At 50.5% G+C, this 13,131-nt stretch overlaps 3 protein-coding genes across 3 annotated transcripts; 2 read left to right on the top strand and 1 right to left on the bottom strand.

The window, feature by feature from the left end:
- Nucleotides 1-4,252: 4,252 nt before the first annotated feature.
- NUU61_000256 (beta-N-acetylhexosaminidase) lies at nt 4,253-6,055 on the bottom strand (the record flags this gene model as incomplete). Its single annotated transcript, XM_056650840.1, has 1 exon — nt 4,253-6,055. One exon carries the CDS (start codon nt 6,053-6,055, stop codon nt 4,253-4,255), a length of 1,803 nt encoding a protein of 600 aa, XP_056515690.1.
- A 1,304-nt stretch (nt 6,056-7,359) lies between these two features.
- Nucleotides 7,360-9,303, top strand: NUU61_000255 (acetyltransferase SAS4-like domain-containing protein; the record flags this gene model as incomplete). The annotated part of the gene is made up of 1 exon (XM_056650839.1): nt 7,360-9,303. The coding sequence occupies one exon, from the start codon at nt 7,360-7,362 to the stop codon at nt 9,301-9,303; it is 1,944 nt and encodes a 647-aa protein (XP_056515689.1).
- A 1,153-nt stretch (nt 9,304-10,456) lies between these two features.
- On the top strand, nt 10,457-12,380 carry NUU61_000254 (neutral amino acid permease; the record flags this gene model as incomplete). The annotated part of the gene is made up of 8 exons (XM_056650838.1): nt 10,457-10,641; nt 10,712-10,725; nt 10,783-10,855; nt 10,939-11,270; nt 11,335-11,690; nt 11,793-11,990; nt 12,060-12,203; nt 12,297-12,380. The coding sequence occupies 8 exons, from the start codon at nt 10,457-10,459 to the stop codon at nt 12,378-12,380; spliced, it is 1,386 nt and encodes a 461-aa protein (XP_056515688.1).
- Nucleotides 12,381-13,131: the final 751 nt, after the last annotated feature.

Raw genomic sequence — 13,131 nt, 5'->3', positions numbered from 1 at the left:
TGTCTTAGTGTTTTTTTTTTTTTTTTTGTGTGTGTTCCCCTTGCTCGCTTTCAATGGAAGAATTTCCTCATGGTCAACAAAAAAAAAGGCGCAACAGGAGGTTGTATTAAGAGAGGGAGAGAATCAGGCATACATAGGGGTCCATGACAGTATCGTTATTATTAGATTTTGGTTTTTCTAATGTTTTGTTGTTAGTACTATAGCTAATCTTTATACGCGAACTTATTATAAGAAACGCTAAATTCCCGTGCGGCAGTAGTGATTTGTTATACAGATTTGTATGCCCCAATAATCCAATCTCCGATCGAAATGTACAGTTGTAGAATCTTACATATAAGGGTAAGTTGAATCAATTCAAACGGTTCTGCTCAATTCTGTATAAGGGACCTTGAGGATATTCACCATGATAACGGCCAACGGTATGACCTGAATATTCCCCCTATTCCCATATTATCCATGCCCTGCTATCAATAAACTATTAAAAAAACATAAAGGGCCAGGCCGGGGCGGGGCCTACGTGGAAGGATTTGTTGGTTTGTTGGTTCAGGACTATATACCAGTGGGTACGGCCCCCGGACCCCTAGCCTTAGCTGGCCGGTAAGACGCTGAAGAGATGAGGAGCGTAGCTTTAGTATAAACGAAATTTTTAGACTCGTTCTACGGCTATATATCGAGAGGCTCCTAGTCTGTTGCGTTGCGTAGCTTCAGCGTGAACGTAATGTTTAGACCCCCCCCCCTACGGCTAGTATTTTAAGCGTACGGTTTAATATAAGATAATAAAGATCTATTTTCTATATAATATTATATATGTATATATACACTAGGGGGCGGTGGCCCCCTAGGGCCCCCGTCTAATTTTTGGATCGACGATTTGCATCTTTGACTAAGAGAGGTTCTAATACAGGGATTCGTTGAAGCATTCTGGCGCGCGATGGAATCCTTTGGCAGGGCTTGTAGAGAAGATTGGGCCATTTAAGGGGCCGATGAGTCCAGGTTATACAAGCCCGCCAATGAAAATAGAAACATGCGATAGATTGTCCGTAGCCCTCTCATCTCAGCCGAGTCACGCCTATAGTTCAGGATGCGGGACATCTAAACGTCGCCTTACATTTATTCTTTAACTGTTCAATGCAGAAAAGCAATGCGGATAGCCTGTCTATATGTGGCTATTGAGCTTATCTAAACCATAGAGTCTGTTGGTTGATTGTTAGGACTAGGTACATTGTGTCTTATCTGAATTTGAAGTCCGGAAGTGTATATCACTCGTACTGGCGGCAGGCTTTCTAAAAGTCTTTTCTGCGCAGTGAGCCAAATTGCATGATTGAAAAGTGACTTTAATGTCATATCTAAAGTCAACGAAAGATTCAATTTCTTACTCGACTTTTCAATTGGAAGATAATTACGGAGCGTAGCGAAGCACTCTAAACTCTAAATAACCATCCCGGGTCACCTGACCTTTATCTCTTTAACCATGCATGTCATGTGACTTACGCCCGGATTCTGGCGCTCTGATTAGTGGAATCCTAGCACTCTGATTGGTCGAAACCTCGCGCTATGATTAGTTAAATCGAATCATTATTAATGACTTTTGTAGCCCTATACCCTATATAAACCAGTTTTCAGTATAGCTAAAATCTCGAAGGCTGTTCACGTGACAGATTATATAATAAGAAACGTGACTATCCCTCTACTAATCGTCTATTTAAAAATTAGATAGGGGTCCTAGAGGATAGTAGCCTCTTAGTATATATATAGAGAGAGAGAGATAGAAAATAGATCCTTATTATATTATATTAAACCTTACGCTTAAAAGACTAGCCGTAGGCGGGGTCTAAAAATTGCGCCTATACTGAGACATGGCTGATATTCTGTAGCACGACGGGTATATCCATGAAATTTATGTCATTATACCCATGGATAAATTGAGGCCTATCATGTCGGCCACCCCGACGCACTGGCGCAGGGTCTGTGCCCCTGGTGTCTGGAATAACATATCCATAATGGGACAGACAGGGTGGCACCAGGGGTGGGGGGATATGAAGGATTCAAAAAGTACCTATGAAATGTCATTGATATCCCAATGTGTCTAATGGATCACCGGATATTCCTATTAAACTTCTATAGTTCGGGTGATCACACGGGATGGGAATGTGTGCCGATTCATCCCGGTTGTTGATCCTGCAAGATCTGATCGTTACTCTTTCGAGAGATAGCAGACATCTGGACTTTTCATGGTAGCTTTGCATATGTGGAATCTGGAGTATTTAATTGGTGAGTTTGTGGTTTTGATTTTCGGTATTCTATACACTAATACACTGGGTTATGTATATGTGCACTGGTCTCTTAAACCAAATCGCCCTCTGATCGTTGGAGATCGACCACGTCGACGGCATCCTGCAGCCACCAAGGCTTACTCTGAGAGCTGACAGGATATCCTGTCGTTGCAGGATCTGCGAACATGTCAGGTGAGCTTGTATTGTTACTGATTAGGTCATGGGATACTTCCAGGGGTCACTAATCCATACTTCAAACAACCAAGAAGACAGGGATCCAACCAAAATGCCCATCTAGATCCATAGAAGCCTGATTGTGTAAGTAAGCAGTAGAAAACTTCGAGAAGAACGCCACCAAAAAAGCTTTCCGGCGGATGACGCTCCCGCCTGTTTGGTATCGCACAACTTCACCTCAGATATGACCGGGGTTCGCCATGAAACATCATCGTTGTTTACCGTGGCCACTGAGCCGGGATGCGAATCTCATGGCATAGGGGCCATGTTAAGTAAGGTGCCCGATGTACGTTCCTGTTGAATGCCCGCGGTTCCGTCGAGAGCCAACAATAGGGCTGCTTTCCACTAGTTTTAGTCCTGGCCTTGGGGATCAGACTGTCGCTTAGATCCTGGTTCATGGGGTGTTGTGTAACTCTAAAGATCTCGTCATCATCAGTGATCAGTGGATCAATAGCAACCTTCCTTCCTTGCATATACAATATACTCAGTTAGAATCTTTCAGAGGGGTATAAAGTTGGCATAGTTCGTGCTACACATCTTCCCAATCCGGAAATCCCACAGTCTCTGGAGTTTACAAGACACACTCAACCATAAAGTGTTACTCGTATCTCATAGCTTACAGCATACTCCTGCTTCTTTCTGTATGAAACAAGCCCACGACCTTGTCATCTCCATTGAAACGCGGCGGTGATACCAACCCCAAAAAGAAACCCGTGCTCCCCGCTTAATCCTCGGGAACAACCTGCGATCTCAACTCCAGACCACACACAACTGTTACGCAGAATCCCGCGTGCTCGGGGACCGGGGGACAGAAAATTAAAATGCACGATCGAATCGACCGGAGAGTAACCCGAGGATCTCCGATGCAGAGAATCCCTGTAGAATTCGCTTTTACTTGCTTGTCTGGGAAGTACACAAAAAAACACCAGAAAAATGGAGATGGAAAAGGAAAAGGAAATGGAAAAGGACAAAGCAATAATCAATAAATAATGATTATTTCAAGGAAAATACCCAGTCAAGCGTTCGCTTCTCGGTCTGGTATGAAATGGCCGATTCCCAATCCCACGTGTATCACAGCCTGAATCCAGATTCAGTTGGATATAGACCCGTTCGTACATATAGTTCAAGGGGTATTCTACGGTATTGTCGGGGGAATTGCCTAAAAAGGACACTTTACATATATTCAGCCCGAAAAATAGGAGTGTAGGTAATATAGCAAATTCCCCCGGGGTACACTACCATAACCACCTGATCGAACGATGACCCAGTTTCGATCTTATTCCCGGTTCTGCAGCTCTCTTGCTCCCCATGCCGACCCCCTGTCCCGGCCTGGAGGGTCAGATCGCATTTACATATCATACTCTACGGGACGCCTGCACTGCAACTCGCTCGATACGGAGTTAATGCACGAAAGATCCGAGTTCCAGTGTTCCAAAGGAGGTTGGTATCGATAACTCCCGACTGGGCTAGGTGAATCACTTGCCTGCGTGAATAGACTAATTTCCTCTTTGGGGTGATGGTAAACACAGTTCCCAACGTAGCTATGACGTCGCTAGTCTTGATGTCCGGCTAGATGTCTGCAATAGTATCAAGGGAAACGAGTAGTGAGAAAAGAAATAAATAGACATTTTGAATGAAGGCTAAAGGATTACCACGGTATGGGGTATCGAGGTGGCAAATTAGTATATACAAATAAGAATAAGATCAATGTTGCTAACGACAGTAATGGCTCCAATCCCCCCAAATCACGAGATCGTAGTTTGGTTATAGTAGAGATCGCATGCGTGCGGGTGCTGCAGACAGTACTTGGACACCAGAGCGGTAGCCTGGACACCGTTGGCGACGAGGTACTCCCGGAAATTCAGCAGACGCTGGGTGAGCATGTTGGTGCGCTTGCGGCCCGAGGCATCACGGTTGCCAGACCAGACGCGCTCTCCAAGCGCCGCAGCACGCGGCCAGAACTCGCTGGAGATGGTCACGTCGTCGACCTGCTCCGACCACAGCGGGGCCTCGGCGCCGAGGATGTGGCGCTCCTGGGTTTTGGTGAGGTTCGCCGTGAAGTCGTAGTCGTAAATGCGCTGCCAGGTCTTGTATGGGGCGCACCATGAGCCGCCGTTGCCGCCGTAGTTGAAGTTGACGCCGCCGTCTGGGTTGGACTGGACGTTGTAGCGAGGGTCGTTGGTCAGGAAGCCGCCGTGGCCGCAGTCCAGGTACAAGAAGTCGGCCGACGATACCACCACGTCATAGCCACGCGAGGTGAGTTTCTGGATGTTCTCCAGGCCGTTGTTCCAGGTCTGCATCACGATGTCCTTGGGCACCTTGTGCGCCGCCTCGGTCGACAGCGCGATGTCTTCCCACATCATCAGACGGCGGTTGTCGCCTGTGCGGCGGAAAATCGGCACTGCGTGATCCACCCAGTATTGCGCGAGGTCATTGAAGGTGCGCGAAGAATCTTCAGCGAACCACTTGGTAACGTGTTTGCTGTAGTTGTAGCAGTTGGGCTGAATTTCGTCCGCGCCGACGTGGAACCAGCTGTCCGAAAAGATTTTCGAGAGGTCACGGTACACATCGCGCACAACATCGTAGGTCTTGTTGTAGATAATGTCCAGGTGTCCTGGGTTGGGCTCGACGGCCGTGTGATACTTCCACACGTCGTTGGACCACCAGGAATCACCACATGCCACCAACTCCGGATCCACCTGCTTCCAGCCCGCCGAGGCATGTCCGGGCATATCGACCTCGGGGATCACGCGAACACCGCGGGCCCGGGCATAGGCAATCACCCGGCGCATGTCTTCCTCCGTATAAATCTCGCGGGTAGAGAAAGCATCCTTGGTCATGTGCGGGTGCGAGCGAATCTGCATCGGCCACGACTGCGCGTCGTCCAGGTGCCAGTGGAGGACGTTGAGCTTGGACAGGGCCATGCCGTCGATCTGCTCGAAGATCTTGCGCACCGAGATGAAGTTGCGGCCCGTGTCGATCATGATTCCACGGTACGGATAGAGAGGGGCATCTTCAATGCGAACGGGCTGCTCGATAATTAACCCGCCTTTGCCGTCCGAGATGATTATCTGCTGCAGCGTCGTAAACGCGTGCAACGCGCCCCACACCGTCTGGGCGTGAATCTTGATGCTGTTGGAACCATCGGCCACCTCGAGTTTGTACGACTCGTCCACTCCATGCTGGAGATCGGCAGTTCCATTCACCACGTCGACAACCACGTACTGGATGGCCACGGAAGCGCGCTTGTCCTTGTTATTGGACTTGGGTGTTTCGGTGGGAAAGGGGCGGTATGATGCAATAGGGGCTTCCGTCGCAGCAGGAACCCACTGCAGGGTAGTGATGGTCTGCCAGGCGCGTCCCCAGGCGTTTTTGAGGACGAAATCGGCGTCGTGGTGATGATGAGAAGACCGCAGGGTCAACTTTTCGACTTGGATGGGTCCAGACGAGGCCCAGGAGATGTTGCGGGGTGCGGGAAGCGGGTTGACCTTGACGGCGGCCGTCGCAGTCAGCGCCCCCAAGGCGCTCAAGACGGTGGCGAACTTCATGGTGAGGAGGTGAATGAAGAAGAGAAAGAGGATCGCCGTCAGGAGCGCATGGGTTGTATTTATGTTGTTGGGTCGACTTAGCATGCCGATCGCGTGTGGGGAAAGCAGGTAAACATGTACATCCCTAGATATCTCGGGGTTACATCCTGCTTGAAAGGCAATCTGCATTGAGTACGACCGCCACATGCGACTGTAGATATCCTTGAGGTCTGCAATTCCACGGTGACACGGTCTTTCCAGTGGCTTGAGTGTATGGCCTCGGATTGAAGTATAGCCATGATTCATGTTCGTCTTAGTATACTATACCCGTGGACAGTTCTGAAACCAACAAACCAACAAACCAACAAATCCTTCACGTAGGCCCTGGCCTGGCCGTTTATGTTTTCTAATAGTTTATTGGTAGTAGGGCATGGATAATATGGGAATAGGGAGAATATTCAGGTCATACCGTTGGCCGTTATCATGGTGAATAACCTCAAGGTGACGAGTCCATTTATACTCGGGCAGAGTCCAGCTCATCCCCGGATGTTAGAATAAGTACCAACCTTAATACTACAATACTACATACTGCTATAGACAGATCTAAATGAGTAGGTCTTAGCACCTAAAAGTCGTCTGGACCACACCCCAACCCTAACTCTCGCTCTGATATCTTCAACACAACCACACATTCCCAGTTTATCAGGAACTAAGGGGGCCCCAGCTCGAAATTCTGTCCCTTGATATTGTGTCCGGAATGTCCTTTTAGCTGTCTCCTTCATGTAGGCCGGAGTCCAGATCCTTGGAATAGCCAGTTTAGTCCCGTAGATTGTTCGCTATCTAACTCGCTGGGCAGTTCAGAAACCACTCATGCATCCTGTAGATATTTGTGTCCAGATGCAACCACTGTATCTATTCGAGAAAGTCGAACCAGTAGACAAGAGATCACAACAAGCGACATTAGGGTGTGAAAGAGTATTCATTGAAACAATCTGATTCAAGTATATCCATGGATAAGGTGGCTGGAACTCGACAATTCAACCCATTCAAAGCACAATAGAATGAATAGAAAACTACACAGAACAATAGAATCTATTCAATCCATGGCCACAATAGCCATTGACCAGCGTCGCCGTCGGCTACAAAAACGCCCGCCAAGAACCAGATTTCTCCATATCGTCTCCGCGATCTCCTTCGACACCCCTGCATGAGTTAAAATCTCCAACAGAAGAAAGAAAACTCATCAACGCCCTCGGCAGGCGTCCATTCTCCCCATCTTGTGGCACCGCTGCAGCATGACTCGCGACTAATCCCATTGTTGAGCAATGGCCCTCCTGTCGCGGTCGTCGCTCCGCGGCTCCGTGCGACGGCCCCCCGACGGCCACCCGGACGACGGTCTGACACCGCCGATGAAGAAACCGCGCACCCAGCCTGAAAACGGCCCCTCGCGCCGCCGCAGAAGCTCTCCGGACTGTCTCGACACCACCGTGGACAACCCACCCAGTGCTGGCCAGCCTCGATCCGCCAAGCCGCCCGTCAAACCTGCGCGCCCGCGGGCATCAACCCGTCGCACTCGCCGGGCCTCCTCCTCGTCGAACAATTCGGTCGCTTCCTCTCAATTGGCGACCGACGGCACCCCTCGTCCGAACGGCAATGGCAGCGCCACAGCACGGGGCACCCCGGGCCATCAAACTCCCTCGGTCGCGGATTTGCAGCACGGTGCTCGCGAGTCTCCGGATCCTTTGGACACCATATCGCCCGCGGTCACTACGCCTGCTGTGAAATTGGATACCGTGACACCCTCCGCTGCTGTCGACTCTGCGACCAAGCCTGCAAATCCTCCGGCGACCATCCGCACCACTCGCCGCAGCGACGGTCGGCCAACATCGGCGGGCGATACAGCGAAGGCCGATGGCACGATTGCCACAGTAGGACAATCAGAGGAACCGGTATCGATGGGCGGGACTCGCTCTTCGCAAAAGCGCAAGAGTGATGCCGTTGACAGCGAGCGGCCTGCGCCGACTCGAACACCCGCAGAAAGGCGATCGTTGCGCTCGACGGATGGTGGATCACGATGCAAGAGCGAGCTTGTGCAATATTTTCACAACTACGAGCAGCTGATTAGTCTAGAAGATCCCAAGCCTGGTAAGTATGGGTGTTCTCCGTACGAGTCGAACCTCATGGCTGATATAAATGCTGGCAAAGAATTTCTTGCGGCCTCTACGACCATTGCGCTGGTGGATGACTTGTCCGAGCCTCTGCCTCTTCCCTCCACACCTGATCCGACGCCTTTCGGCAATCCCCTGCAAAACCTTCACAACTGCGAAGTGATCACACTTCCCAGGGCCGCCTCGAGCCCCTCCGGCGCAAAGTCGCTGAGCGAAGAGACGTACTTCCGGTCTCATCGCAAATTTGAGCGCCAGGAGAAACAACTGCGCAACATCGAGCGAGATCGCGCACAGCATGAGAAGCAGCAGGTCGACCGACTTCTTGACGAGCTCCGTGGTCACGACTGGCTGCGCGTGATGGGGCTCACGGGCGTGCACGACAGCGAGAAGAAACTGTATGAGCCGAAGCGCGATTTGCTGATCCAAGAGCTGGAGGCTCTGGTCAACAAGTTCCAGGTATGGAAGGACGAGGAGCGACGCCGTAAACTCGCCAAGGACAAGCCCTTGCCCGGTCCAGACACCGAAACCGAATCACATGCCCCCTCGCGCAAGCGATCACGGCCTGCAGAAGAACCCGAAATGGAGAGCTCGCCGGCACCGGGAACCGACTCGCAAAGCACTCCGGACCCCAACGATGTCGACGCCTGGGCCGCGCGCCAGCTGCACCAGGAAGCCCGCTCTGCGTCTGTAGCCAAGCGACGCAAGTCTACGTCGAGCTCTCGCAAGCCAAAAACCGATCGCGACGGCGACGATGAAGTGATCGAGCCATCCGCCGAAACCAAAACCACGCCCAAACACAAGAAGAACCAGCCCAACTCCAAGCCAGCCCCGTTAGCCATAGAGCCCCTGTTCATCCCCGACCCTCCTCTGCCAGACAAGCCGTTCACCTCATTCTACTCCCAGCGCCAACTTCGCGATTCCACCATCGCCGCCTCCAAAGGCACTCGCCGCGGCCACCGCGGCTCCATCCTGGCATTCGGCCACCCAATCCCCGAGACCAAGGAGCAGGAATTCGAGCCACCGTTTGATATCCTGACACCAGATGCGATCCAATCGTCGCAACGCAAGCGACGCCGAATGAATCGGCTGAGTCGTGGGTGATTTGATGACATGGATCTGGCGTTGTCTTCATGGGGCATGCACAACCTACGTGTATTTCTTTCTTTTCTTTTCTTCCCTGCATTTTGTTTTATGTATGATAGCATCCTGGCGTTTCGAGCATTTTGTGTACTTTATCTAGGAACGGGTCTGGCGCTGGCGTCGCGGGACAGGACTTGTGGGGATTGTGTATGGTCTGTACAGTTCATCGACTGCGTGTGTTAACCGAATCATTCATTTTCGAGCACGTTAAACTATGTTCTGGATATCGTTGAGGTGTATACCCTGTCCTGTTACGCTCCCCTGCCACTCGAGTATGAATGAACCGTAAATGGCCGGGCCAAGGTCGGGGTAAACTTTCTCATGGCAGGGATGTCGAAGTTATTCTTAGTACTAAACAACTATACACCTAAAACATGGAAATATTCCCTGCAAAGCCACGAGTCTTTTCCATAAAACCAGGGCAGACCATCCGGAGTATGTAACCAACTCCGACACCCAAACAGTGGACGTGGTCCATGGCACCAGTTGAACCAAGTCAGAATCTGCAGGAAAAGAAAAGGGGAAAAAAAAGGATCTGAGCTTATCCCAAATTAGCGCGGAGAAATCCTGATCCTGCAGTGATCGGCATATAGAATATTCCATACTTCGATCTTGTCGGTTATACTACATACTACATACTGCATTGCATGTATATATGTAGTAGAAGTAGAATCCATGGTGATTCTTGTTGAAAATTGAAGCCCACACCGGCATCGGCCACAAAACTCTTCCCCAGTTTTTGACCCGACTAGCAGCTCTTTTTCTTCGTTTCCATTACGTCTCGGTTTGGTGATTCGTTCGTGCCCCGTCGGAGGTCTGGTCGAAGGGTCCACTTTCTTCGGGTAGGAGCCGCGCCGGGTTGGGTGGCGGAGAGACCCTCTGCAGAGATTATTCTTTCTTTTTTTTTTTTTTTTATTATTCTTTGGTTTTTCTTTTGTGGGGGTGTAGCGGTCATTCCTTTCTCCTTGGAGCTCTCGCGTGGCTTTCTTGTTCTCTCTCGGCTTTGACATTTTGTTGTGCTATATTTCACGAGTTACATACTAGGGTGGACCACACGCGACATTTCCCTCTCTCTTTTATTCCACTGATCCCTTTGATTACCTGCGATCTCGCCATGAGCCCTTCTGTGGGCGATGCCCCGGCTCCAGCCGACTTGGAGAATGCCGCGCACAAGAATATGGACGTCTGCCCGGCATCTCCGGAACTCGATGAGAAGCTGGATGGTGTGCCGCCGTACCGCGAAGATGCCTTTGGGGACGAGGAGTTTGCCGAGGTCAAGTACAAGGTGTTGAAGTGGTGGTATGTTTCGAGTGATATACAGATACACTTGCAAAACGGTTCGGTCTGGCTAATATCTTATTCTGTTTAGGCAATGCGGTTTGCGTACGTGGTCGAATCTATTCTCAGTGTATCTCGAATATCGAGTCTAACTTGCCTCAGTGATGGTCGCCGAAACCGTGTCGCTGGGTGTCCTGTCCTTGCCAGCTGCCGTCGCAGGCCTGGGTCTCGTGCCGTACGTGAATTGCTATGGACAATCGAAAAGAAGAAGAGGAAGAACAAGAAAAAGGAATATTTGAGCTAATACATCAACCACAGCGCAATCATCATCCTCATTGGACTGGGTGTCCTGGCCACATACACCGGATATATCATCGGCCAAATGAAATGGAAATACCCGCACATCTCGACCATGGCCGACGCTGGCGAGGTCATTGGCGGTCCGATCGGGCGCGAGTTCCTGGGCGTGTGCCAGATCCTTTTCCTGGTCTTCATCATGGCCAGCCACCTGCTGACATTCACCGTGGCCATGAACACCATCACGGACCACGGCACCTGCTCGATTGTCTTCGGGGTGGTGGGGATGGTCGTCTCGTTTCTGTGCTCGCTACCACGGACGCTTGTCAAGATGTCGTGGCTGTCTCTCGTGTGTATGAAAACATATCACTTCACAGCTTATATACGCAGCCACACTAACTTCATTCATTCTTCCAGCCTTCGCTAGTATCATCATCGCCGTGCTAATCTGCATGATTGGCGTCGGCATCGGCAGTCCCGGCACCGGCGTCGTGGCCGTCGTCGACACAAACCTCTACCACGGCTTCACGGCCGTATGCAACATCGTCTTCGCATTCTGCGGCCACGCCGCCTTCTTCGGGCTGATGGCCGAACTGCGCAACCCGCGCGACTTCACCAAGTCGCTGTGTCTGCTGCAGGGCGTCGATATCTCGCTGTATCTCATTGCCGCCGTGGTGATTTACCGGTATGCCGGCGACGATGTCACCTCGCCTGCGCTGGGGTCGGCGTCCAAGGTTGTGGCCAAGGTGGCGTATGGGATTGCATTGCCGACGGTGAGTTTTTATGTCTTCTTTCATGGGCCTTTGCCATACTTTAAAATTTTCAATTTCATTTTTCAAGTCTGGAATAATGGACTAATATTCAATATTCGTTAGATTATCATTGCCGGCGTCATCAACGGCCACGTCGCCTTCAAATACGTCTACGTGCGCATTTTCCGCGGTACAGACCGCATGCACAAGCGCGACTGGGTTGCCGTCAGCTCGTGGGTGGGCATTGCCCTGGGACTGTGGATCGTGGCCTGGATCATCGCGTCTGCGATCCCGGTGTTTAGTAACCTGCTGAGTTTGATTGTACGTCTTCACTTCCTTTCTATTGACAGAGGATAGGCGAGTATCATGCTAATTGGCCTGATCCTCTAGACTGCCCTCTTCGCCAGCTGGTTCACTTACGGTCTCAGCGGCATCTTCTGGCTGTACATGAACAAGGGCCTGTGGTTCTCGTCGCCGAAGAAGATTGCGCTGACCGTGCTGAATCTTGGGATTATCGGTATTGGAGCATGTCTCGTACGTATCCCTGAGTATCCCTGACTTGAACCATTACACTATCGTCCTAGTGTTTCCTCATGGTGCAATGAATACTTGCTGATTATTCTCCAGTGCGGTCTCGGCCTCTACGTCTCTGGAAAAGCCATCCACGACCACCCGAGCAGCGCGAGTTTCTCGTGCGCGAATAATGCGTGATTGTTGACTCTTGTCTTTATATCATTGCTTTCTTCTTCTTCCTTTGCTGCTTCTTCTTCTTTAGCTATGGTTGGATTCGCGGCGCTAGGAGTTTATCGGCATTTTAGCTTTCTCGCTTAATGCGGGTTGTGCTGGGCTCTTGATACTTGCATTGCTTTTCTTTGCTTTTCTTTTTTTCCCTGCTGAATTCTGTTGAATCTGCATATACGAGTTGCATCGTTGCTGTATATAGATGTGTTCGAACATAGACAAGCCTGCCAATGTCGGCTTTGACTCGGCTGAAAAGGGCCTGATCTGGGAACTAGCTGTGGGGAATCCAAGATTTATTGGATCTTCATTCTATTGAATCATTCTCTTCACCCTTCTTATGTTACCTGTTGAGAGTAGTATCCACCAACCTCGTAGACTACCACTTAGGAACATCCAGACAAAGCAGTGAAGAACACAGGGTTTACCACCATCCGCCGCAGTGGCTCACTCATGTCCTGCTGTGCACAGCGTCTCCATATTGACCACAAGGTGCTGGCAGCTGGAGTCCTTACAACATGAATCAAGGCTGTTGGGTTAGAGCCATCTCAGGCCCAGAACAAGGCTTGGTGCCTTGTTGCGTGGTCTTCAGAGGCTTTTGCTAGATGATTCATCAGTGATGGTGCCTGTCAAGCTTCACATATCAGACAGCGGAATCAGATTGAGAACAGATTACAACTTGGGCTCTGTTGATCAACAGCAAGACAGTTGTTTCCAGCATCAT

Source organism: Penicillium alfredii (assembly GCF_028826965.1).
Source record: "Penicillium alfredii strain IBT 34128 chromosome Unknown utg000001l_segment0_segment0, whole genome shotgun sequence".
Lineage (NCBI taxonomy): Eukaryota > Fungi > Ascomycota > Eurotiomycetes > Eurotiales > Aspergillaceae > Penicillium > Penicillium alfredii.
The sequence above is the reverse complement of the archived record's forward strand: the minus strand, read 5'-3'. Positions and strand labels throughout refer to the sequence as shown.